Genomic DNA, 26,778 nt, shown 5'->3' with positions numbered 1-26,778 from the left:
TAGCTCAAACCTGCTGATTGGTTCAAACTTTTGAAACCAGTTACAACTAGCTGAAGCCAGTTCCAACCGGTTCAAACTGGCTAAAACTGATTCTGACCTGTTGAAGCTGGCAAAAACCAACTGACTTAAAACAGCTGAAATTGATTGTGAAAACTACTGACATTGAAACTGGTTGCAACTGGCTCAAAATGGCTGAAATCGGGTCTGACTTGTTCAAAACAATTAAAACTGAAACCAACTGACACTGGCTCCAAATGGCTCCAACATGGTAAAACCAGTTTGGACAAATTCAAACCAGGTAATACTGGTTCTGACTGGCTCAAAATGGCTGAAACCAGTTTTAACTTGTTCAAAACAACTGAAACTGAAACCAGTTCTGACCTGATAAAACTGGTTCTAGCTGGATCTGACTGGATAAAACCGGTTCTGAATTATGAAACTGGTGCAAACTGGCTCTGACCAGTTCTAATTGGATAGAACTAGATCTGACCAAATAAAGCCAGTTCTGATCTGTTATGACTGGATAAAAAATGGTTCCGCTGGGGAAAAACACTGATCAAACCAGTTCTGATGGGTTCTACCAGTGGAGATAAGGTTTCAAACTGACTCTGAACAGATAAACCTGGTTCTGAACAGATAAAACCTGTTCTAACTAGATAAATCTGGTTCTGATTCTGACAAGTGAAAAAAAAAAAGTTCAAACTGATTCGGACCAGATTAGCCTGGATCTAACCAAATAAAACCAGTTCTGCCTGGATAAACCTGTTTCTGGATAAAGCAGGTTATGACTGGTTCTGACCAGATAATACCAGTTCTGAGTAGATAAAACTGGTTCAAACCAATTCTCACTGGATGAAACTGGTTCTGACTTACCAGGTAGAATCAGTTCTTCCGGAAAAACTGGATCAAACCAGTTGCGACCAGTTCTGACCAGATAAATTTGGTTAAAACCAGTTCTGGCTGGATAAAACTGGTTCTGACTGGATAAAATCAGTTTTAACCGGTTAAAACCAGGTCTGACTGGTTCTGACCTCTAAAGAATTAGTTCTGGAGGGCCTCCCTGGAGTCGTAAGGGGTTAAGCACCGCACTATGAGGCAGTTCTCAGCCTCTGCAGCATGAGTTTGATCCCTGGCCAGCCAGGGAGCATCTCACATGATGCAGCAGACCTCTCCTGACTCGCCCACTGCTCCCCTCAGCAGTGTATTTCAGTCAGTCTTCCTGTTCTGTTCCCCACTCTGTCTCTGGTGAATCCTCTCACCTCCCACACCTCTGGCCTGTACCCCAGCTCTTGTATGCATAAATAAATAAATCTTAAAAAAAAAAAAGCATTAGTTCTGGATGAAAGTGGTTCTAACTGGATAAGGTCAGTTCTGATTGGATAAAACCAGTTCTGACCAGATAAATGGGTTCTGACCAATTCTCAATGTTTCTCATGGTTCAAGCTGGTCAACCAATTTTCACTAGTTCTGACTGGTTCAAATTGGTTTTGCCCGTCCTGAAAGATAGGGACTATTTTTATCCCTCTTACAGGTGAGGAAACTGACACTTTGTATTGTTTTACTAGCCTGTCTGTAATAGTTAGTGATAGAGTCAGATTTCAAAGCACTTAAATGAATAAAAGGATAGGTAAGGGAGGGACTGGAGAGAAGCTATGTAGCACTGATAGGTCTGGGAAACTCTGGTTATATAGGTGACACTTGCTTCCATGAACATGGAGGCGATCATGGGAGTGAGAAGCCCATCCTAGAGACACCAGTGCTTAAAGGAGCTGCAGAGAAAAGGCAATAAAAGATGGGGAGCTGGATGGTGGAAGCCTGGCAAGGAAGACTTCAAGGACAGAAACACCAAGGGCAGGTCCAGGTACCAATAACCTCCAGTCCTGCGAGATACAGAGGGTTTGGGCCTCAGTGGTGACTTCCAGGAGCCTGATATCCCTAATGGGGCAGAAAGAGATGACAGGAAGGTGAAGAAGTTTAAAGGCACTAAAGAGTTAGCAGTGACTAAAGAGTTAGCGGTGACACCAGAGTGAAGAGATCTACCCCATTCACTGTGGGGGCTGGGGGAGATATCCACAGGGCAGCTGATTCAGGAAGAACTTTGGTTTGTTTTAACATCAAAGAGGCCTGATTGTTTGCTTGTGAAAAGGAATGAGGTGGGTGAGGCTGGGCAGAGCCTGCTACAAGGTCTGCAGAACCTGAGGCGGGCTGGACCTGCTTCTGGAGGGAAGAAGGGCCCCAGCCTTGTCTAGGTCGTCATGGTTGAGAACTTGGGCCAGGCGCTGGGGGCTGCGGGTCTGAAATAAGCGGCAGCACCCCAGAGGTGAGACAGAAGGGGCCCACAGACGGACCTTTGGCTCCTTCCAGAAAAATGGGAGCAGGGTCCAGGTCCTCAGATTACAAGTCAGGCCTCCGGGAAGCTGTGAGGGAGCGTGGAGGATGGAGGGTGGGCGCTGGCGACTGGACGGAGGGGGGCGGAGCGGAGCGGAGGGCGCCTGCCTCCTTCCTCGGTCCTCTCAGGTGACAGACCCCGGGGACCCCGCCCCGCCCCGCCGCGTATTGAGAGAGTAGCCGGCCCCGCCCGTGCCTGGCTCCTGCCGTCGGTGCCGCGCGGACCCGCTGCAGTCCAGCTCCCGCCCGCCGCCCGCCATGGCCTCCGCGGCCGCCCGCAGCCTGCTCGTCCTCCTCCAGGTGCTGGGGCTCGCCCTGGCGCAGATCGTAAGTCCCGCGCTGGGGTCCGGGTGTGGGGTCTGGGGTCCAGGAGTGCCCAGGAGTTCTACCTGGCGGTGGCCGCCCTCTTCGGACACTGCCTAGTGGAGGGGCAGCTTCCGACGGGCCACCGCTTCAGTCCCGCGGGCAGGTGAGAGGATGTGGATGAGCCGGGACTCAGGGGGACCTTGTCCCGCAGAGCTCGGCCTTGCCGGGACGGGCAGCGTGGACTGGATTTGCCGTCCAGTCCTGGCAGCCCCGCGAGCCCAGGTGGCGCGGGAGACAATGTGCCCATTCAGGGGGCTGGGGTGCCTCCGCCCCCCGCCGCCTCCCAGGGGGCGCAGGCTCCGGCCAGACGCCGTTCTCGCCCGGAGGCTCCTCTTGGGGCGGCTCGCGAGGCCGCGGCCCCTTCCCAGGGCCGCTGGGGACTGGGGACCGCCTGGGACTCGGGCGCGCGCGGGCCAGGGCCCGGGCGCCGATTTGCAAAGTGGGGCGCCAGACTAGTACATCTCGGTCTGGGGAAAGTGCAAGGCCCTGACGAGCACCGGACCCCTGCTTGGGGTTGGGGTTTGCCCCCAGAGGAGAACCCCCCACACACACAGAGGACGAAAAGAACAGGCGTCCCCACATACCACCACCTCCATGTCCTCCTCTCTATGCGCCCCTTCTCTTGGGTTTTAGCCACACCAGGGGTAGAGGGAGAGATTCCGACTCACGACCTACCCCATTTGTTCGTATAACAACAACAACAATAATAATAACAATATCAGCAACCACCCACTGAGGACCTACCGACTGCCCGGCGCACCTTGCCACTACGGTCTGCGGGGTGTCTGAGCCATCAGCATCTCCATCTGCATCACGTACAGTGATATTAAATAAATACATTTATATAAGTGTTCTTTAAAAAAAGAAAAAGGTGCGCACGGCTTAAGGATAGATACAAAGAAGTAGAGCTAAACATGAAGATTAAGGGACTAATTATCTGGCAATTCAGAATAGTGGTTGTCTCCGGAGGCGTGAGAACAAGATCTGATCAAAGTGGGTTCATTGTCAGGGGTTTCTACGGTGGAAGTGTTATAGGACACCCCACCCTCAGGTCCCAGCCACCTTCCCTTTGGTGGTGATGGGATTTGGAGTTCCCAGTGTCTTTGGCTTTGGCCTGGGGTGGGGGTGGAGTCCACAAAGCCTGTATGGAATTAGCTTTAGGACATTTTTTCCCCCTAACAGAAGGAGTCGGGCAGACCTTAGTGCGGAGTCCTGGCGCCACCGCTTCTTCTCTGGGTCGTTCTTAATCTTTCTGAGCTTTTCCCCTCAACTGGGCCTCCTAGGAATATCCCCCTGAAAGCTCTGAGCTGTCAGTAAGGTGACGTTCTCTTTCTCTGCGCGTGGGTATAGCTGTAGGTGAACATTTTTAAAGATAATACATGTGATGGCACACAGTAGGTTTTCAATAAGCTGGAGTTCGTGGCTCCCTGAAAAGCTCCCTTGGGGAGTGAGAGAAGAAATGCACCCCCGAGACGCCCCACTCCCTGCACTGAGGGCTGCCCCCTCCCCCTGCGTGTATTTGCAGAGAGGTCCCCCAGGAGAGCCGGGCCCCCCGGGGCCGCCGGGGCCGCCAGGAGTGCCTGGATCCGATGGCATCGACGTGAGTCTCTAACCTGGGCGGAAGGGGGAGGGCAGCTGCGGACAAAGGGAACTTTGTGAGCTTTTCTGGGTGGGAGGGATGGTGGGGGTGGTGCTGGAGCTGCAGTGCCCCCCTGTTATCCATAGGCGGCGCCTGCCAGCGCCACAGGAGCCCGTTTGTGGTGCCAAAACCTCAAACCAGCCCTGCGATGCAGAGCCTGTCACAGCCACTCTGTGACAAGGAGCCGCTGTTCGGCCGCCTGCCGCAGCTCATAGCGATTCCTTATCCCCTGCGTCTCTTCTCCCTGTTTCTGGGGTGGGAGATAGCTTAGCTCTTGGCCCTGCCCCCTGGCACGTCTGGATGCTTCTTCAGAGGACCTTGAGAGCCTTGGCAAGAGGGCTGGAGCCAGGCTGTCTCTTCCCTTTGCCTGTTTCTCCCTGATTTAGAAACATCTGGGTTGGTTCCCTGCTTTCCCTGGCATGGTGAGGGTTAAATACCGCATTCAGGAGTCTCCCCCAGGAGCTCAGCTCCATGTTTACCCATCTGGACAGACTTCTATTCAACCTGGTGCCCCCATCCTCCAAACTCGAGGCTGGGCCCCTGCCAGACTCTGGCTGCTGCAGGCTCTGAAATGCCTGGAGGCCTCTGTGGAGCTCTGTGTGGCTCCACAGGCTCTGCCTGTCCTCCACCAAGGGTCCTTTGTCAAGGCGGAGAGAGGTTCTTCTCCGCTGGAGGACAGATGGTAGCTGGCCCTTCCACAGGCGCCTGCGTTCCTTGCCCCCCCTCCAATGTCTTGCTTCCTGACCCAGTCCAGAAGAGAGCCTCTGCCTGCCTAGTTTGCTTCCCCTTTATGTTTTCCTAAAAGCCCCCAGTTTCTTCCTACACACTTGGCCAAATCCAGCTCTCTGAGCTAATTTGGAATCCACAATCCCATTTGTAGTTCTCATAACTAGCATCTGCATGTCTAAAATCCCCTTGAATGTTGCTGTCACCCTGGGGTAGTCTCAATCTACTTAGGAGTTTTTGGAGGGAAAGAGATCTGTTAAAAATAAAATAAAATAAAATAAAATAAAAGGCAAGTTTGGGGGGACCCGGGGTAGAAGAGAAGAGCATGAGGAGAGGAGCACATGGGACCCACCAGCCACTCAGGGCCCTTGTGTACCATGTTCTCACCAACTTGTGTCTTGCAGGGCGACAAGGGCCCCCCTGGGAAGGCTGGCTTTCCAGTGAGTACTTTTTCCTCTTCGATCTTTGACCCAGCTAGTTCTTGCCCTTCTTTGTCTAATATTCGCCCCACCTCTGTTTTCAAGGGACCTAAGGGAGAGCCTGGCAAAGCAGGGCCAGATGGGCCGGACGGGAAGCCAGGGATTGATGTGAGTATCTGAGCGTGGGGAAAACGGCTACAGCCTGACTTCCAGAGCTGGTCCTGGCATCTTCCCTACCCACTTCCATTCAGGGAATGGAAGTTGTGAGTCCCTCACCTTCATACGGCTTGAGACCTCACTGGACCCTCACACCCACCTTGGGAGCTTTGGATCAAGGGCAGATAGAGATCCAGAAAGGGGTTCTGTTTGTCTATAGCATCCAGGATTTAGTCTCACATTTCTAGCCTCAAGTGTTGATGGAATACTCTGGAAAGAGTTTCCTTGTGGACCCTGCCTTCCCTCCCTCTGCCCTTCTCCACTCCACCCGGGGCTCATCTCAAGAGAACATCATTTGGCTGATTGCACAGAGTTCCTAAAGGCCCCAAGGTCACAGGCTCCTGGACTCAGCCAGGGCTAAGGGACAAGCCTCCGACTGTGGATATCTTGAGTCAGTCCCTGAAAGATGGGGAGAAGAAGCCCCCAAGAGTTGCCTTTGCCCTGCTGGCTCATGCAATGCTATGAGGGCTGTGCCTAGCCACCAGGGTCCTTCCAAACTTGTTCACACCCTGCAAAGATTAGCAAGCACACAGCCTGTCACATCAGTGCCCACATCCATCCAGAGAGGTAACTGGTTATTAATCTGTTTTTCAGATAAGACCATTAAGACTCAGATAAAGTCGCTGAAAGCAGAGATAAAGAAAATGGTCAGGGCCTCCCCTGTGGTGCAGTGGCTTGTCCACAGCCTCTGCAGCGCCGGTTCAATTTCCGGCTGGCCAGGGAGAGTCCCACATGGCATGGCAGACCTCTCCTGTCTCGCCCGCTGCTCCCCTCAGCAGTGCTTTTGGTCTGTCTGTCTGTTCTGCATCCCGCTCTGTCTCTGGTGAATCCTCTCACCCTCCCGTGCCTCTGGCCTGTACCCCAGCTATTGTATAAATAAAAAAATAAAATAAATAAATCTTTTTTAAAAAAATGGTCACTGCTAGCATACATCTTGGTCTCCTACACCTCTGCACTTGCAGGCGTGAACCCTGAACTGACAAATAGTTGGGCCTTAGTTTCTCATCTCTTGAAAGAGAATAATCATTCTGCCTGGCTGAGCCCAGGGTTATTGGAGGAGCTGAGGGGAGGGAAAGCTAGGTTCTGTGGTCCTGGCCTTCTTAGAATGTGGGAAAAGGCAGCCTGGGCCCACCCAGAAGAGATTTCTGGACCCGCCCTGCCAGGGGTCAGGGAGCAGGATGACCTTCACCGGTTTAACTTTTATCTTTCCTCCAGGGTCTGACTGGAGCCAAGGGCGAGCCTGGTCCCATGGGAACCCCTGGAGTCAAGGTAAGTGGCCTGCTGGGGACCAGCAAGGGCAATCTAGGATCAAGGTTTGGGAGGGGCTGCAGTAGAGAGGAGCAGGGACCCAGGAGACCCCAGCCTCTGAGCCTGTCCCACTGATTTTGCAGGGCCAGCCTGGGCTCCCAGGTCCCCCTGGTCTGCCGGTGAGTATAACCTGCAGGGGCTTTGAGCTCTTTGTGGGTCAGGGGGACTTGTGGAAGGAGCCATGAACCCAATCTTTCTTTCTGTTCCAGGGCCCTGGCTTCGCTGGACCTCCTGTAAGTCCTCAATGAGGGGCAGGGCCCTCAGAGCCTCCGGGGAAAGAGAAGAAAAGGAGGTTTCAGGGGACTGGCTATCTCAGGGAGGGGCTGGCATGTGGTGACAATGCCAGGAACCCGCAGACTTGCCAGAGAATTCCGGGTCAGGCCACTCTGGGCCTGTCCACTCATTCTGGGATTCTCCGGTCTTTAAAGCCCTAATCTGTCAATCTTTCTAGGGCTGGCTGTGAAGTAAAAGTGGGGAAGGGACTCTGGGTGCCTGTCCCTACCTTTGTGCCTGGGGTGGGCTGACCCTCTAAGGCATGCTGACCAGTGAAGTCTCTGTTCCTAGGGACCCCCTGGACCAGTTGGCCTCCCTGGTGAGATTGGAATCACAGGCCCCAAGGTGAGTCCTGTCATCCCTCCACTCTCTCTGCCTCTGAGTTGGCAAGCTGGGGTGTCCCCTGCAGTTCTTGGACCTGCTTCTGGCCACCAGTGAATTTCTCCAGATTTGGGGCAGAAATCCCTCATGCTGGGTCCACTCTGTGGCTGGTCATGCAGGGAGACCAAGGGCTGGGGCCATGCTCTACCTATTAGATCTCCATGTCCCCAAGATCCCTGGCAGACAGGGGGACAGGACAGTATCAGGAAGTGGAGGAGGGGGTAGGGATGACCCATGCAGGACTGGACAAGGGTACAATTTAGGCCTCTCTTCCTCCCAGGGAGATCCTGGACCAGAGGGACCAGAGGGGCCTCCAGGGCCCCCCGGAAAACCGGTAAGTGACCTACCACATGGCTGTGTGCGGCTGGAAAAAGGTCTTTGTTACCAGCCTGGGGAGCAAAAGATTAAGGTCAAGCTGCATCTTCATACATATCCTCTCAGGGCCGACCGGGAACCATTCAGGGCTTGGAAGGCAGCGCGGATTTCCTGGTGAGAGGGAACCCTGGGGTGGGGCTAAAACAGGGAAGGGGCAGGCAGCTGAAAAAGTGGTCACGAAGATAGGTTTGGTCATGAACCTGGGGTCAGTGGGAGGTGTGGAGGGGCTGGAACAGAGAGGCCAACGGGGGGTGGATGGGGTGGGGTGGGAGGCGGGTTCAGGAGTTGGTCAGATGGGGAAGCACCGCCCAGCTGGCCTGCGACAGGCCAGTAACCACAGAACCTGGTGGGATCTTTTTTTCTAGTGTCCAACCAACTGTCCAGCAGGTGTGAAAGGCCCCCCGGGACTGCAGGGTGTGAAGGTGAGCGCTCCAGGCCCAGCCTTGGCAGCGGGAAGCAGGTGGCAGTGAGGACCTCACACCCAGCCCTTTCCTTCCCTGCAGGGCCATCCTGGCAAACGAGGGGTCCTGGGGGATTCTGGCCGCCAGGGGAAGCCGGTGAGTGTGAGGGCTGAGAATCAAGGTAGTGGTACGTGGAGAGGGCCCCTTAGGGCTCCCCTCTGTCACTCCTCCCCCTTCCCCTGGGGGTCTCTGAGTTTGAGCTGGGAGGCAGGGGGCCTGTTCTGGGTCAGCCAGGCTTGCAGAGCCTCCCTGTCCACCTGTCACCTGGGACTGGGTGGTCTCTCAGGGTCCTCTCTGTCTGCTTTGGCTGGGAAGGTGAAGGTAACTTTGGTTGTCTGTATATTTGTCTCTCCATCTACCTGCTGTCTGACTGCTCTTTCCTGCCCTTAGGGCCCCAAGGGAGATGTGGGTGCCTCTGGAGAACAAGGCATCCCTGGACCACCGGTAAGGCACACTCAGCCTGGGAGAGAGAGAGTCATTCCCCGGCCAAGGCCTCTAGCTTGTCGGAGACATCCATGCCCAGCTGGCATGTCTCTGGGTGGGGAGAGGGAGACTTAGGAGCCTTGGCAGAAGTTGAGGGACAAGAACCAACACTGTCAGCTGACTCAGCTGAGGCCCAGTTCTGCCCCTGTGACTTTGAGTGACCCTGGTGAGTCCCCCCTCATCTCAGGGCTTTGGTGATGCCTCAGTGAGACAAGGACTCTGTGGCCTGCCTCAGAGGAGTGTTGTGAAGGCTGGGATGATGAAGTGGGCCTTGCAGATGACGTTGTTATTTTCCTGTCTGGACAGGGTCCCCAGGGCATCAGGGGCTACCCAGGCATGGAGGGGCCCAAAGGAGAAACGGTGAGTGAGCCTGGGGGTGTCCTGCATGACCAGCCCTCTGGCCTTGGGTCCAGCCAGGACTGACCTGCAAACCTTTCTTCTCCCCAGGGTCCTCGTGGATACAAAGGCATGGTGGGCTCCGTTGGCGCTGCCGGGTCTCCAGTAAGGCTGCTCCTGCTCACTTCCCCCACAACCTCCTTCCCAGCTGGAGGTCCAGGGGCTACAAAGGGGGTGTGACTTCCTCTAAGCCTGTGTAACCTGGATCCCTGTTTGTCCTTGTTAGGGTGAAGAAGGTCCTCGGGGACCACCAGGCCGAGCTGGGGAGAAGGGTGACTTGGTGAGTCCTCAGGCACCCCTTTTCTAGTCAGGCCCTCTGGGGAGCACGGGGCAGGATTCAGCTCCACCCCAGGCTAATGTGGTGCATGACTGTGTGTTATGGGGTGTGTGTGTGTGTGTGTGTGTGTGTGTGTGTGTGTGTTACTCTATGTGCTGGTGGGTGGCTGGCAAGGGTGGGATGGCGTTGCACCCAGAGCCCAGAACACCAGCCAGACCCATTCCTCGAAGTTCAGCCTGCTGCTGAGCCAGTTCAGAGGCCACAGGATCCAGCTCCACCGCCACCAGGGCCAGGCCAGGAGATTCCAGCAAATCCGCCATGGGGCTAATGGGATTTGGGCTAGACCCAGCCCTCCAAGCTCTCGCTCTCTCTCTTTAATTAACAGACTTTGTTTCTCTTGATTCATTTTGAGTTTACAGGAAAATTGAACAGAAAGTCATCATTTTAGGTTTTTATTCTGCAAGTTTTAAGACATACACAAAAGTAGGGAGAATGATGCAGCCCCACAGAGCTGTCTCCCAAGAGGGACGTTTTGCTATGTTCACATTAGCCTTCCTCTTTCCCCGGCCTTCCTTCACTTTGCACTGATATTTGTGAGCAAACACTTAACATCATGTCATTTCCCTCTAAACACTTCCATCTGACTCTTAAAATTAAGAACATTTTCTCACCTAATCACAGTATCATCATACGACACAATATTGTCAATTACTCCTTAACGTCATCGAATAACCAGCCATGTTCAGTTTCCCCGTTATCTCGAAAATGTCTTCTCAAGACAAGACCCACACAAAGCTCACCCGCTGCCTTTGGCTGCTGTGCGTCTCCCTGTCCACTGAGCCCAGAGCCTTGGTCAGGTGCCTTGGTCGGGTGCTCCGAGTGCCACTCGGAAATCCTGCCAGCCCAGTCCCGTGTGCTGGGCGCTGACCTCTGCTCCTTCTGCCAGGCCCAAGGCACGCACGGCCCTCGGCCCCTCGCCTACAGCCCATGCACAGCGTGGCCTGTGCCAGAGGGACGCCTGGACCCAGGGGTCGCGGCTCTCAGCCGCTCCTCTCTCTGAACAGTCAGCCTGGCGTCCTGCTGCTGTGTCCCGGAGGTGACCTCTTCTACCTACTTTGCAGGGCAGCCAAGGTGTTCGAGGACCCCAGGGAGTAACAGGCCCGAAGGGAGTGACGGTAAGTGACGCAGGCCCACTGGACAGAGGGCAGGGCCCAGTCAGCTTTCCAAGCCCCCAGAGAATGAGGAGCTTGGGATTCTAGGCCGCAGTCTGTGGCAGCTGGCTCTGTAACCTCTGGTGATATGGGAGGTCATGGCAGCATGTGGCACTCTGGGACACTCTCATCCACACAGGAAAAAGGCTGGGGTCCATCCCCCAAGCCCTCTTTCCGCTCCTGCTCCTCTCCCCCAGCTGGTTGGTGGAGCTTCTAGAGATGAGCAGATGTACCCCCAATTTGCACCCCACAGCTATGACAAGGACAGGATGGGTGGCTCCCAGGCACCTCCCCTTAGTCCCTCATTTCCTCCTGAGCAGGGTCCCCCAGGCATTGACGGCAAGGACGGAACCCCAGGCATACCTGGCATAAAGGTAGGCGTGGGACTGCTGTAGGATTGGGGCAAGGGTCGGGGCCCTCCTAGCTCTGCCCTGAGTCCCATCACACTGAGCTGGGAGGTCTAGGAGTCAGGCGTGCCACTGAAACATCCCTTCTTGACCCCTTGCCTCAGTTTCTCTGCCTGCACTCTGGCAGGAGCCATGACCTTCTGGCTGGAGCTCTAATTTGTGCCTCTGGTTCTCTCTCTCCCAGGGCAACGCGGGACAGGCTGGGCGACCAGGAAACCCAGGCCACCAGGGCCTAGCGGTGAGTATCGGGTGGAGCCACAGGGCTGCTCCCCAGAAGTTGCTTCTGCTCCTCTGCCTCAAAGAAACCAGACACCCCGCTGCCACTTCCCCGTGGTGCAGAGAGTGGCTGCAGTAAAAAAAGCATACCTGGTCTTGCTATAGTCCTTGTTCCCACCCAGTCCGGCCCTCATCACCACCTCTGTGGCCTCTGGCCTGGCGTAGTCGTCATCATTTGAACGACCACCCCATCCGCCCATGCTGACTAAGTGGAATCTGGCTGTTTCCCTGCTAAAGCACCTGCCATTGCCTCTGGGAAAGTAATTTTGCCAAGTCATTCGAAAGCTACTGAGAACCCAGCCAACTGGCAGGGAAACAGTTATGAACGGGACAGCTGCAGTCCTTGTCCTCGCGGCTCATCTTGTCAGTCAAGAACTGGCATCCTCTGGCCACCCTACCCCTCCTGCCTCTCCAGCCACCGCCCCCTCATCCTTCCTCCTTAGCACTACCTGGGCATTTCTGCCCCTGCAGACCTCTGCTGGTCCCTCTGCTTGGAATGCACATCCCCACCTCTCTGTGCCTTCTCGCCCACCTCTCTTCCACACGTTCTGGAAGAGTCCATTCCAATGGACTGGGCTCCCTACCTCCCTCCCTACAGGGGATACCTTGGTCAAAGCCTGTGCAGACTGGTCCTGTGTGTGCTCCTCTTCTGCCCGTGGACCCCAAGTCCGTCTCTACATCTTTTCTGTCCCACCAGGGCTCAGGAACTGGGCATAGTCAGTCGTGATGCTACTGCCAGGCCTTCTGATCAGCTACCACAGAGGGCGAGAATGGATTGGGGATGGGAAGCAAAGCAGCAGGTGCCTGGGGCTCCCCCGTGCCAGGGAAGTAACTGATGTCAACTTCTTTCTATAGGGTGTGCCAGGCCAGCCTGGGACAAAAGGAGGCCCTGGGGACAAGGTGAGGTGTCTAAGATGAGTTGGCTTCATCCTAGAAAGGGATCTTGGGGGCAGTGCCCAGGGGCATGTTAACTACAAGGACCAGCCCTGACCCCAGGATCAGTGTCTTGGCCTGGACACAAGTCACTCAGCTAATCACCTCCCCTTCTGGTGCTACTCCCGGTGGTCTCCCTCCCTGTCTCATCCTGGCTCAGTGGAAACAGGATGGTATGAAACAAACACAGGAAAATTCATACATTGGAGCTGAGACAATCTGGCAAAGAACACCCTCTCCTTCTGTCTTCTCCCCAACTCACTTAGTTCCAGAACTGGGTTAGGGTTTACTGGGCTCCCCAAGACCTGAATGGGCCACCCAGACTGACCTTAGCACTGGGTTTTCCTGCAGGGTGAGCCAGGCCACCAGGGCCTCCCTGGATTCTCTGGTCCTCCCGGGAAGGAGGTAAGTGCCCCTTCCTTCCCTTTGCTTGGGCCCTCCCAGGCCTCCCTGCACTCAGCGCATGGGGACTAGGTGAAACGCTAGCGTGGAGCCCTGCCCTGGGACCCGCTGACGCAGGCAAGCTCCCTCCTCTGGACGCTCTTTTCCTACGTCCAATGCAGCCAGGGTGGGCCTGGTTCTGTCCTGGGATCTGACCTCTGCAGACGGTTAAGCTGACCTGGGCTGAGAACCCAGCTGGCAGCAATTCATTCATTTATTCATTTCATAAACCCTCGCCCAGTACCTGCCACGTGCTAGATGCTGAGCTAGTTTCCTGGTCATATGGAGCTTACAGTTTAGCGAAGAGACAAACATTAAATAAAGGCTCACATGAGGACTAATTACAACTGTCTGGGTCCTTCGAAGGAAAGGCACAGGGCCCAGGAGAAACAAGGGGGAGGGAGACTCCCCAGATAAAGCCAATCTCTGCGACCCAAGGGTGGGTAGGGAGGGATCCACCAAGGCTACTACTCACCTCCAGTTTCACTGACCCCCAGGGAGAACCGGGGCCTAGAGGAGAAATCGGTCCACGGGGCATCATGGGGGAGAAGGTAAGTGCTAGACCAGCGGCCCCTCGGGGAGCCTTTGCAGCACTGGGCACTGCTAAACCCCCCTCACAGGCCAGGGCCCCTGCCGCCACGGCCCCTGCTGCCCCTGCCCAGCCTGCGTGAGCCTCCCCCCTGCCAGCCCCTCAGCTTGCTGGTCTCCAGGGGAAGAAAGGCCTCGGTGCTGGTGACAGCAGGAATGGAGGGCGTCCTGACCCCCATGGAGCTGGGGTCTGGCCGGGGGAGGTGACCTCTGCTGGAGGGTCTGAGTGTGGCCCTCTCTTTCCATTTCAGGGAGACCAGGGTGAAAGGGGGCCAGTGGGGCAGCCGGGCCCGCTAGGCCGCCAGGTGAGTGTAGGCCAGCTGAGACGGGAGGTGGCGCACGTCGGGGCTCTTTACTTGATTTACTCTGGTTTCTTTGGTCCTCAGGGTCCCAAGGGGGAGCAGGGCGCCCCGGGAATTCCAGGGCCACAAGGCTTGCCAGGCGTCAAGGGAGACAAGGTACCAAATGGGACTGGAAAACACATAAGCGGCCGCAAGACCCCGGGCCGCGGGTGGAAGGGGAACTCGGACCCTCCTGAGCGCTCCAATTCCTCGCGGAAAATTCCCTTTCTGCGGGTCCCAGGGGATCCGAGGGGGCGAGGCAGGGCCACAGCGGGGGGTGCAGCCGGGAAGGGAGTGGGGAACCGCGGCGCCCCCGGAGCGGGTGCTCATCAGCTCGGCTTCCTCCAGGGCTCCCCAGGGAAGACCGGGCCCCGCGGCGGAGTGGTGAGTACCCGCGGGTCCCGCGTGGGGCTGGAGTCGCCGCCTCGGTGCGCGCATCTGACTCGCGTCTGACTCGTGGTTCAACCCGCAGGGCGACCCGGGGGTGGCCGGCCTCCCTGGAGAGAAAGGCGAGAAGGTGAGCGGCCGGCGTGGGGGCTGGGGGCGGCCGGGCAGCGCGGGCAGCCCGAGCACCTCCGTGTGACGGCGCTTTCTGGGGCCCGCAGGGGGAGTCTGGCGAGCCAGGGCCCAAGGGACAGGTGAGTCCAGCCCCGGGGACGCCGCCTTCCCCGGCTCCCGCGACCCCCCCCCCCACCTCGCCCCGGCCCCCCCCACCGCCGCCTTACCTGGTGCCCGACCCGCCCTATTTCTCCTCCATGCATCCTCTTTCTCTCACTCGGGCTCTGCACCCACTCGCCCCCGCAGCAAGGAGTCCGCGGAGAGCCGGGTTACCCCGGCCCCAGCGGGGATGCGGGCGCCCCAGGGGTGCAGGGCTACCCTGGGCCACCAGGCCCACGAGGGCTGGCTGGAGACCGAGGCCTGCCGGGACAGCCTGGGAGACAGGGAGTGGCGGTGAGTTGGTCCCAGGGACGGAGGGTCTCCTAGGTTTCTCTTTTGGGGTGCTGCTTATTCCCTCCAGACTGGGCATTCCCAAGCCCACTGGCTCCCCTGATCAGAAGGATGGGGGTGAGCACAGCAGGATGGATTTCTGTCAGGGACTGAACATATTTATAGTGAGACGATACTAGCAGGAGGGGATGAGAGAGCAGGCGGGGGTCCTGGCAGCCAGGGCTTCCTCCAGAAAGGCCTTTTGGCTTTCAGGGCCGGGATGCCAGTGACCAGCACATCGAGGATGTAGTGCTGAAGATGATGCAAGGTGAGGGAGAGCCAGCAACCCCACCTCACAGTCTCTCTGGGCATCACCGCTCTTTCAGACCTCTCCTTATTGTCTTGGCGGGGGGAGTCTGGGTCCTGGGTGCTCATTCCAGCTCAGCCTCTGAGGCCAAGGGAGCATTAGATCATCCTAGTCAAAGCTGACCTTTGACTTCTGCAAAATAGCCTGAGGGAGGTGAAGGTTGAACTTTTCTGTCTGCATTCCTAGAAGCCAGGGACCTTCAGGATGCTCTGCCTCCCCCGGGTTTACTGTGAGCTGACGTTCATTCCATACACCTGTCTCCTTACCTCCCTCCAGAGCAACTGGCGGAGGTGGCTGTGAGTGCCAAGCGGGAAGCCCTGGGTGCCACTGGGATGATGGGCCTCCCAGGACCCCCTGGGCCGCCTGGGTACCCAGGCAAGCAAGGACCCCATGGGCACCCTGGCCCTCGGGGCATCCCTGGCATCGTGGGAGCCGTGGGTCAGATTGGCAACACAGGGCCCAAGGGTGAGTGCTGCTCTATCTTGGGTGGGGCTGGGCCACTGCGGGTTGGGCAAAGGCTGCCCGAGAGTCTCAGGTTGGCAATCTGGTTGCCCAGCTCCCTGTTTTTATCTTTCATCATCCCCCTGCCCAGGACAAGGTGCCGACATTTCCCCCATTCCCTCAGTCAAATTTTCTGGAAGATACTACTGAGCTTGCTTTCTTAGTCGTGACTTGATGGAAATGACTGTTATATTTTGTTACTTGGATGGGGGGTGGGTATTTTTGTTTTAAATTTACTTAGTGGTACCCCATAAAAATCTCTGTAGTGGGGAGACAGATTATCAGTCATAAAGCAGCAGGCACTCTGCCGCTTTCTCCTATGGATCTTGGACAAGTCATCTGTTAATGCCCTGGGTCTTGGTTTATCATCTATATAATGGGGGTATTAGTAGCAACAACCTCATAACATTGTACTGAAGACCGCTTGGTACCCAGTACTGCTGTAACAAGAGCTATTGTTAGTCAGCTGCTTCCTACAATGAGCTTAATTGGTTGGTTGTATAGTCTTCCACCCTTTTTCTTGACCTTCCTTTATTTAACCAGTTGTGCAAACATTTCCAGCTTTTCCCGGTTATAAACTAGCACAAAACAGAAATAAAATAAAAAATAAAATTTAAGTAGCAAAGTAGGAAAGAAACATTTTCCAAATTTTTGGAAACAGTGTCTGAAAACCAAAGGTTTCTTCTTTGCAGGAAAACGTGGAGAGAAGGGTGATCGGGGAGACATAGGACGTGGACATCCGGGGATGCCTGGACCCCCAGGGATCCCAGGTAAGACCTTGGCCCTGCCCAGCAGCCATTCTGACCCTCTGCTCTGGAGTTAATGACACACAGACAACTGGTCTCCTTCATGGAGGCTTCACACTCAGCCTACTCAGGCCCACACATCTGCCTTCCTCGGAGCATCAGGGAGGGGGTCTTGCTGGAAACCGGGATATCAGCTGGGACTTTTGAGAACTTCCTGGCTTGGGCCAAAATCTGCTCCCAAGACTCTGCGATTGGGAATTGGGAGCAATGGACAATGTGCCTCTTAGAACTGTGTCTAAGGTAGACTCCCTCTTCCTTGACCTCATTTTCCCCACCTGAAAATGGGACTTAGAAATTCCAGGACTGAGACCAAAAGAGGTGCTCATGACTACATGTTCTTCCTTTCACAGGACTCCCTGGTCGGCCTGGCCAGGCAATCAATGGCAAAGATGGAGATCGAGGGTCCCCAGGGGCCCCAGGAGAGGCAGGCCGACCTGGCCTGCCAGGCCCTGTGGGACTACCAGGCTTCTGTGAGCCTGCAGCCTGCCTTGGGGCCTCAGCCTATGCCTCTGCACGCCTCACAGAGCCTGGATCCATCAAGGGACCATGAGCATCAGGCTTGGACAGCGGCTAGCAGGCATCCTGGGAGGAAAGGATGAAGTCCCTCTGGGTGGACAAGTACCCAGTCCCTCAGCCCAGGACTTTCTGTCCAGGACCCAGGAGTACTGAGGAAAAGGAAATTCAAAACATGGGGGAAGGGCAGAGAGGGCAAGTGTTGGCAGAGTCCAAGCTCCTAATAGAATGGGGTGGCTTTCCTTCCCAGAGCACCCTAAGATGTCACCAAAACAAATATCTGCACCATCCTCCACTGGTCATTGTGTCCTTGGGCAAGTGAACGAGGCTTCTCCGCCAGCTCCTGATCCCATTTCACCCGCTGGGCTCACTGGGTGAATGCTGACGGGGCCTACCCTGAGGTAGCCAGCCTTAAGCCAGCCCCACTGCTTCCTGCCTGCCTCTCTCCCATCTGAGTATTTAAATGCCCCCTTCCTCCTCTTTCTGACATTACCTTTTCTGTCCTGCCCTCTAGATCCATGCAGACCTTTCTGTAAATAAAAGCCCCCACCTTGGGTACAAATCAAGATGTGAGTTGTTGGGCTTAACCTGAGTGGGAGGTTGTTGCTGGACCTCCACTGCATGGGTAGTGGTCAGTGGTCAGCAGGCACAGAGAATCCCGTCACGAGCCCACCCTTCCCCCTCCTGCCCCTCTCCCAACACATGCAGACACACGCTCCTCACGGTGCCATCTCAGACATTACCCCAGTCCAGGGACAGCTAGGAAGGACGAGATGGGCTAACCCAGCAGGCCACAAAGGTGGCTTTGCCTTCAGTGCTTTGGCAAATCCTGAATCACAGCATCCCAGTTCCCCCAGGAGGCCCCATCTGCTGTTGTGGCTGCTGGGAGCCCTGGAATATAGAGACTCTAAGCGGATGAGAGCTGCGGGAGGCAGGGAAGCCCGGGCCTGGGCAGCTCTCAGGCATTCACACCTGGCCGGCAGGTGCTTTACTTTCCCAGGTTAGGGAGTGTTACTTGCCTCGGTACCTGGAGCCTCAGGCGTGGAGAGCTTGTCTGCTCCTTGAGGTTTCTCATGCGCAGGACCTGGCCCCGACTCTGTGAGACTCTGTCCACTAGAAGATGATTCACAGACCTCATGCAGAGTTACCACTCATTCCTCTTGACTCAGATATTTGAAGGGGCCAAAAAAGGACTGATTCTTAGGGTACTGTGGCTAGCAGCCTTTCTAAAACTTCCTGGTGGGTGAATTTCACTCAGGAAAAATCCACATTCTTACTGTGAGCTGCAAGTGTCCCATCAGCCTGTCTGACCTGTATCTATGCCCAGACCCTAATAGATTCCACTCCAGCCTCTCTGGCCCATGCGCTGCCACTCACACATGTTGTCATACACATGCTTTGCCCTCTGCTTGGAATGCTCTTCCCCCAAACAGCATCATGGCCAGTGACCTCATTGCAGGTGTTTACTCAAAAGTGACCTTCTTATCTCTACCCTGATGGTCCACATACCCCTCCGTAGCACTTACTGCTCTTCAACATACAGCATGTCACATGTAACACAAGCTCCACCAGCGCAGACATTTGGGCCTCATTTGCTGCTCTGGTCCTCGGCACATAATACCCAGCAAGGACCTAATGTGGAGCATGATGACTGTGGTTATTCACTCTATATCTGAAATTTGCTAAGAGGTAGGATTTAAATGTTCTCACTAAAATAAAAGTAATAATAAATCCGAAAAAAAAAAAATCACTTGAAAAGAAAAACAAAACAAAACCAAACCACAGTGCCTGGCATTAGCAGGTGATCAGTCAGCAGTTGTCAAGTGAATATGTTCAGAGAAGACCCCGTGCTCGCCAAGCTAGGAAGGGATTTTATTTTTAAAGATTTGTTTATGCTTACAAGAACTGGGGTACAGGCCAGAGGTGCGGGGGGTGAGAGGATTCACCAGAGACAGAGTGGGGAACAGAACAGGCAGACTGACTGAAATACACTGCTGAGGGGAGCAGCGGGCAAGTCAGGAAAGATCTGCTGTGCCATGTCGGTAACTCCCTGGACAGGGATCGAATTCATGCTGCAGTGGCTGTGGATTGTGTCATAGTGCGGTGCTTAATCCCTTCTGCCACCAGGGAGAGCCAGGGATTTGATCTCAGTTTGTATGTGGCTGAGGTGTGTTCCCAGGCAGCCTGGAACATCTGGAGTATGTCCACCGTCAAGAATGGGGAGCAGCCCCTGGACAGCTGAACCTCAGGAGACAAAAAAATCTAATACTACAAAATAAAATAGGAACTCTTCTGTTTACAGTGTGGAAAGGGGATTTGGGAAGCCTGGCAGAGCTCTGGCTGAAAGCCCCTTTCCCTGCTGATTTTGAGTGCTCAGCCTCTTTTGGAGGTTCAGCAGCTTCTGCTCTAGGAAGCACCTATGAGGACTCAAAGTCCTAAACCTGCCCCCTGGTGGAGCTGCAGGCATCTGGATGGGATTGTGTTTCTACTAACTTCCCAAACCACTAACCTTCCAGTCCAGATGGCCAGTGTCCAACCCATACCGCTCAAAAGCCAACAGCGAAACGGGCTTTCAGCCAGTTCTAGTGTTGTACTAAAAAGGTAGTTGTTGGCTCTAGTTGGCTGGTGGCTATCTTGGCATTCTCCGAAGCGGCGCTGATATGGTGGCACTGGGTGGCTTAGAAGCTGGTAAAGTCTGACAAGGGAGCACTGCACAAGAGCAGTGGGGCAGCAGTCAAGAGGCTGCTCAAAGGATGCTTGTTGGAAAGAATAGTCCCAAGATAACTGGCAGGATACTTTCTGGCAGGACAAGGCTTCTACTGGCGAAAGGACCTGAAGCCAGGTGCTGGGTCACTTGCTGGGTCTCTGTCATGCTGTTCATGAGATCATAGTCAACTCAAGGGAATTTCACTGTAGGTGGATGAAGAGAAATGTGTCCTGTACCCACTTCACATTCCCCATCTGGTAAGCACCTCAAACCCAACCTGTCCAAAACGGGTCATTGCTGGGCCTCCCCTGGTGGCGCAGTGGTTGAGTGCCGGGCTGCGAAGCTGCCCGCAGCCTCCGCAGCGCCGGTTCGATCCCCGGCCACGGGGTGAGGGTCCCACATGGCGCACAGACCTCTCCTGCCGCCCGCTGCTCCGCTCAGCAGTGTGTTTCATCGGTCTGCCTGTTCTGCTCCCCACTCTGGCTCTGGTGAATTCTCTCACCCTCCCGTGCTTCTAACTGTACCCAGTGCTTGTATAAATAAATAAATCAATCTTTAAAAAAACCCAAAAAACAGGTCATTGCCCCTGAACCCTGCTTCTTCAGGTTACCCTATCTCAGTAACTAGTTCTACCATCTACCCAGTGCCCAGGCCTGAACCCTACATCATCCTTAACTTCTGTCTTTGCCTCCTATACCTCATCTCCAATCTTGCTGACCACTCTTCACTCATTTGTTAAGCAAATATACATTCATTCCATATCGTCATCTCCTCATCTAGAATGCACACTATAAAGATGAGAGTTTTGTCTGGTCTGTTCACTGCTGTATTCTCCTACCCTACGATCAAGTATTGTATTTAACAGGAACTTATTAGCTAAATGAATGACCATATTATTCAGGATAATAGCCATAAGCTTTGTAAAGGCACATAAAACCCTTAGACCCTGTCCACTTCCCCTCCAGCTTTATTTCTCACTCCTAACTCTTCCCAATTCCTAACATGTCCCATGTTCTCATGTTTCTGTTGGTGCTGTTCCCTGTTCCCATGTCCATCTTTGTCTCGCTAACACTCCTCTTTCACCTTAATCCTCTGTGACTGTGTCCTCCGGCAAACCTCTCCACCCCAAATGCCACTTCATCAGGCACTTTGGGTTTTGTATTTATTTATACAACAGTAATTATGGTGAATTGTTTAATATCATCATCATTAGCCATTATTATTATTGCTACTAATCGGTTACTGAGTTTATTATTATCAGGTACTATGCTAAGCATCCTGTAAACATGCCATTCTACTCTTAACCAGCCCTGTGAAGCTATTTCTTCACACTACTCTTCAAGTACTAGCACTCAGTTCCTCTAGGGTGATACACATACATCTAGGTAACAACGCACAAATTTTATTAAATTAAGACAAAGAACATCAATGTGCATTGGCAATTTTTAATGTTTCAATTGTGCAGAACCAAAATTTGTATTTAAAGGCACAGAAGGAAGGAAAGGCAGTTATCACAGCATGAATTCACAGATAAAGGATGCTGGATAAAACCACAGGACTGCTCCTCTTTAGCCTTATGAAAATAAATAATGCATTACTAAACTAGATCTTTATTTTTAGTGTATTCCATGAAAAGACATCACATCACCCAAATATCAGCTGAGCAATATACTTACTGGTAGATATCAGGGGTGTACAGTTGATCCCACTTTGGAATAAATGCCCAGTAGGTAAACATTACCAGTGGGTGGAAGCCCTAGGCACAAAGTAAGTTCTCATTCAGAAAGTGGTCAGAGATGTGAAGCAGTTGAACACACAGCTTCAAAACTGGAAAAGAAATCTTTAATGACACATGCTTGGAAAATAAAAATTATTTGCGTATCAAGAAATATAATTTTCAAAAATGGAATCAGGTCTGATTAAACAGTTGTTATGATTTACTAATGAAAATTACAAAAATAAAAACAAACTCTTCTGTCCTTGAAGTGATAGAAAACTATATTTTTCCTGTAATATCATTAAAGAGTCATCAGTATTTCACCCTTATGTCTCTTAAAATGCCATTTTTTCTTCTATCCACATTACACCACTTTTAAAATACCAAAATCTATTCAAGATGGCAATTTCTGCTAAGAGATGCGCTATTTATTGGATAAAAGATGAATCATAAAAAGTTGAATGTTTTGAAAAATACTAGTTTACCCGTAGTGGGACCAATACCCACCAGGTGGAAAGATAAAGACTGAGATTGTCTTAAAAAGTAAAAACAAAACCGAAAGATTTAAAACATTCTATACATAATTTCTAATTTCAGAGGACTACTGAAAACCCTTGATCAGTGTAGCAAGATAGCATGGAGAAGCATCGGTGAACATAGAGCATATGTGAACGATCGTTGAAATAATATCAGTCTTACCAATTATTACCTTTCTTCCTTATTTAGAACACTGATTGGCCAGGTAAAATCCTAACAGCATAAAAATAAAAACAAGTCACAACTTACGTGTGGGCACTATGATTCAAGACCACTGTTCCTGCCTTCCAGAGAGGACTATGAAGGTGGTGCTCCCTCTTTTAAACATATGCCCCCAAACACTTTATATGCACATTCCATATAAGCCATGTAATAAAACAGTTTCTATATTTCCTCAGACAACTTTACAAGTTGATGGTAAATTGCAGGTTAAAGATAAAACTATGCCTTTAAAAACATTAAGCCTCAAAATTTCATCTAGTGTTTACTTTAAGAAATGGAAAATTAAAATCATTTTTGAAATGAGATATTAAACATATTTAAATCTGGACCTTTTTGTACTTAATAATTTTTCTTAAAAAAAAAAAAATTAAAAACATCGAAAGAGATGGAACATGCTGCCAGGACAGAAATAATCAAAAATGTTTTTCTTGGGCAACTCAGTCTTGTTTTGAATTCTTCAAAGCTTGAAGTCTCTCTAGCAGCGGAGGATGAGAATAATGCCACATTGAAAACAGCCAGTCAGAAACAGGGAATCCCAAGTTGTCTTTGTTTAGTTTGATTAAAGCAGAATATAAGTCTTTAGCCTTCCCAAGTTTCTTGGCAAATGCATCAGCTTGAAACTCAAACCTGCGGCTTAGAACTGTTAGGCAAAAAGAAAGAACCTGAAAAAGTAAATAAAAAAGTTTTAATTATTGCCAATCTTTTTACTGTCACTGAAGGTTTCATCAGTTAAGACTGTAAAGGAAGTTCAGTACAAAATAAGAAAGTAGGTCAAAACAAAGATCCTCAGTATTTAGAGTATCAAAGGTGTAGGAATTATTATAAATTGATTATTTTTCCACAAACAGGATATATATCCAAATGAATGTTAATGTTACCAAAAAATAGAAATTTTTGAGAATGTGTCAGGATGAATGAGGCATATATTCTCCAACACTCCTACAAGGTAATTCCTCTTATTCCTATTTTTTGATGAGGAAGGTGAAGTTCAGAAATGCTAGCTAACTTTAATTTGGAAGGTCATACAGTTTGACTCTGGTGGTGCCGAAATTCTTAGTGACTCTAGGGCCTATGTACCACCTTCCTCAGAGCCTGAGTTAAGACATGGTAATTTATAGGCAAACTTTTTTTTTTTCATATTCTTGATCACCTAGCCACTTTTTAAAGGACAGTCTTTACTAGAATATTCTAAAAAAAATATGCAACAGTTGGGCTTCCCTGGTCACACAAGGGGTTAAGTCTCAGCACTATGATGCTATCGGCAGCTACTGCAGCTACAGCTTGAGTCTGATCCCCAGCCAGGGAGCTGACCCACATGGCATAGCAGACCTCTCCAGTCTCGCCCACGCTCCCCTCAGCAGTGTATTTCAGTCAATCTGCCTGTTCTGCTCCCCACTCTGTCTCTGGTGAATCCTCTCACCCCCAGCCCACCCCCGCCCCCCGCCCCACACTTCTGGCCTACACCCCAGCTTTTGTATGCATAAATAAATAAAAATAAATCTTTAAAAAAATATATGCAACAGCTTCTAATGACAATCTCAAAATTGAATTTCCTAAAGTAGTTTGAGATATGGCAGCATCACCGCAATAAATACCTAGTCTTCAATGATAATCACTATGAAGGGGACAAATTTCATTTGAAAACAGAAATTTCTAAGAGAAAAGTAATTTCTTAGCATACCCAAGTGTTTGCAAGTTGACTGGCATGATGGCAACATTAAAATAGAATATTAAGTCTCTAGCAAACTCAGCCTCAAATTAAGTTTGGGAGTTCCTGATACCTACTTAGATAGGTTCAAAATTAATGTCTTGTTTTCTACCTGAAATTTCTTTCCAAATGTTGAATATACTTTTTGGACTAGAATCATTAATTGAGATCTCTCTTATGATTTTAAGTACCCCAGGCGAGCAGTTCTTTGAATCTCACTGCAACCCATAAATAAACAGATACTAACCTGTACCTCTGAGTGCTGCAGATTTCCAAACTCTTCTTACTATAAGGGCAGAGTTCCCACTTTCCTTAAGAAAACATCTTTCCTGCCACGACCTCTTAAATACTGACATTACACAAGGTATTTCTATTTAAATATCTAGTCTTCTTGAAACATACCTCCTGGGCTCTCCAAGATTTTTAAAATAGTTGCTAATATCTCTATAAACTAGTATTTCAAACTCACATTTCAAACTACACTAATACCCTACACATTTATTTAGACATTTTTTAAAGTGAACTTGACCATTCAATATAAAGAAACAAACAACCACACCAAAAAAACCCTCTGAGCAGTCAACTTAGATACCCCAAAGTATAAATACTAACACTTTTCATGCCTTTACTTATAATATGACCTTTCCACTCAGGTCTAATAATTCTTACTTAATGAGTTACCTGATTTCCCAGTCTATGTTTACTTAGTAAATTAGAATGAGATAATGACTGTAATAGAAAAGTCACATTGATATAGCAAGGATGATCAGCATGACAGTGAAGGAAGACACAATTAAAGTAGTTAAATAAATAGCACCACCACTTCAAAAGCAGAGCAGTCTGGGCATAGCTCAGTGTCCTCAAGGTATTTTTGAATTGTGATAGAAGACAGAAATGACAACATCATTATAAGGTGTTCTGTAACCCCTTTAAGCATATCATAATAGCATATAGCTATAGTATATATAGCATAATAACAAAACTATATGAGACTTAATAAATATTTTCAATAAAAAATTAAAACAGCCTCCCTTGGAGTGCAAGGGGTTAAGCACCACACTATGAAGCAATCAGCAGCCACTGCAGTATGAGTTTGATCCCTGGCCAGCCAGGGAGCAACCCGAATGGCACAGCAGACCTCTCATGTCTCGCCCGCTGCTCCCCTCAGCAGTGTATTTCGTGAGTTTGCCTGTTCTGTTCTCCACTCTGTCTCTGGTGAATCCTCTCACCCCCTGCATCTCTGGCATGTAGCCGGTTCTTGTATAAAATAAATAAATCTTTAAAAAAAAAAAACATTCAGAGTTTAAATACAATAAAAATCAGTTTTCTGAAAAATCTGTGTAGTGTACGTGCACAATGATATACAAATATGATCTATTCCTCTCCATTTTTTTCCTGGTGACTAGATCCCCTTTTCCCTCTTTTTATGAAGAATTAGAATTGATTTAACGTATCATAAAATTTTAATTCTACAAACCTGTTCCAAGAAAGGTATCTGAATAGAGATATCTCAAGATACCCAATATTATTACTTGACTTAATTTGCAAGACTTACTAAATGTCATAGCTTGCCATTATCAAATTTGTTAATAGTTTCATTAATCCATGTCTTATCACTTGTACAAAGTACCCCCCTGAGCAACCACAGAGCAGAGGTTCAACTTCACTTACCAAAACATACCCAGTTCAGACTTAGTGTCTGTAGCAAGTGGTCAGGGATCATTAGAGGAACACGATCATACAACCTCCCTTATCTGGTCACACATACACTCCATTAGTATTTCCTTTGTCACCTCACACACAGAAGTACTGGTAAAAATGTGATCTAGAACATAGCATTCCACTAGCTAATCTCCATCTATCACATCTCTAAGGTATGTGTTCTTCACGGTTTTCAACAGTATAATCTAACCCTTCACTTTCCCTCTAATGGTATACAAACATTTGTTTATTTGGGATTGGGTTTTCTGCTGCTTTCTTATACTGGCAAGTTAACCAAAGGACTAAAAGATTTTGTTTCATCTACTTGTTAAAACTATACAGTTTTACTTCTTTTTTAATTACCCAATAGGCTCGAAATTTGAAGCAGGCGGGGTATATATGAGATTATTATTACACTAAAGACTATACATTACCTCATTGTAAGGTGAAAAAATAAACTGGAAGATGATCAATAGTCCAATTAAGGTGGGCTGGCTGTTATAAAAACCAAATGCAGCAAAGAGCTCCTTTCGGCCAATTAATACAGCAAACAGGAAAAAACACAGGAAAGAATTCATCTAGAAAAATAGGCAAAAAAAATTCTAAGTCATTACCAAGGTGATTTCACCATGGGATCAGAAGTACCAAGAAAGTAGAACAGGACACCATGGTGTAATTTAAGAATAGAGCTTGTGTGATCATGGAAGCGCTACTTAGGTGCTTTAATAGTTTACTTTTATTGGAAAAGAACATCAAATTTCCCAGAATATAGAAATTGTACAGTTTTCTATAAGGACAGGCTTAAATGGCGTGTCCTATGATTGAGGATTTAAAGTGGTCAATAGTGGGCCCCCCTGGTGGTGCAAGGGGTTAAAATGCAACCTATGAAGCTATCCACAGCTACTACAGCACGAGTTCAATCCCCGGCCAGGGAGCTACCCACATGGCGCAGCAGACCTCTCCTGTCTCGCCCACTGTTCCCCTCAACAGTGTATTTCAGTCAATCTGCCTGTTCTGTTCCCCATTCTGTCTCTAGTGAATCCTCTCACCCCCCACACCTCTGGCTGTGCCCCAGCTCTTGTATGCATAAATAAATAATTCTTTTTATAATTCTTTTAAAGACTTTTTTTTTAAGATTTATTTATTTATTTATACAAGCACTGGGTA

General features: G+C 50.8%; 2 protein-coding genes across 2 annotated transcripts in view; one reads left to right on the top strand and one right to left on the bottom strand.

The window, feature by feature from the left end:
* Window positions 1-2,646: 2,646 nt before the first annotated feature.
* On the top strand, window positions 2,647-17,056 carry COL9A2 (collagen type IX alpha 2 chain; the record flags this gene model as incomplete). The annotated part of the gene is made up of 32 exons (XM_084242032.1): window positions 2,647-2,715; window positions 4,280-4,354; window positions 5,524-5,559; window positions 5,644-5,706; window positions 6,970-7,023; window positions 7,146-7,181; window positions 7,272-7,295; window positions 7,627-7,680; window positions 7,997-8,050; window positions 8,158-8,205; window positions 8,457-8,513; window positions 8,595-8,648; window positions 8,943-8,996; window positions 9,342-9,395; window positions 9,483-9,536; window positions 9,658-9,711; window positions 10,830-10,883; window positions 11,240-11,293; window positions 11,511-11,564; window positions 12,458-12,502; window positions 12,887-12,940; window positions 13,474-13,527; window positions 13,816-13,869; window positions 13,951-14,022; window positions 14,254-14,289; window positions 14,378-14,422; window positions 14,511-14,543; window positions 14,710-14,856; window positions 15,106-15,160; window positions 15,476-15,664; window positions 16,393-16,470; window positions 16,857-17,056. 32 exons carry the CDS (start codon window positions 2,647-2,649, stop codon window positions 17,054-17,056), a joined length of 2,064 nt encoding a protein of 687 aa, XP_084098158.1.
* A 5,583-nt stretch (window positions 17,057-22,639) lies between these two features.
* ZMPSTE24 (zinc metallopeptidase STE24) overlaps window positions 22,640-26,778 on the bottom strand; it is a gene marked incomplete at both ends in the record, with an annotated part of 30,704 nt that continues 26,565 nt past the window's right edge. Inside the window, 2 exons of the mRNA XM_084243447.1 lie at window positions 22,640-22,864; window positions 26,046-26,189. Coding sequence (XP_084099573.1) covers window positions 22,640-22,864; window positions 26,046-26,189 — 369 coding nt within the window. The remainder of the gene's footprint in view (window positions 22,865-26,045; window positions 26,190-26,778) is intronic.

The sequence above is a fragment of the Talpa europaea genome, assembly GCF_964194135.1.
Source record: "Talpa europaea genome assembly, chromosome: 9".
NCBI classification, from domain to species: domain Eukaryota; kingdom Metazoa; phylum Chordata; class Mammalia; order Eulipotyphla; family Talpidae; genus Talpa; species Talpa europaea.
The sequence above is the reverse complement of the archived record's forward strand: the minus strand, read 5'-3'. Positions and strand labels throughout refer to the sequence as shown.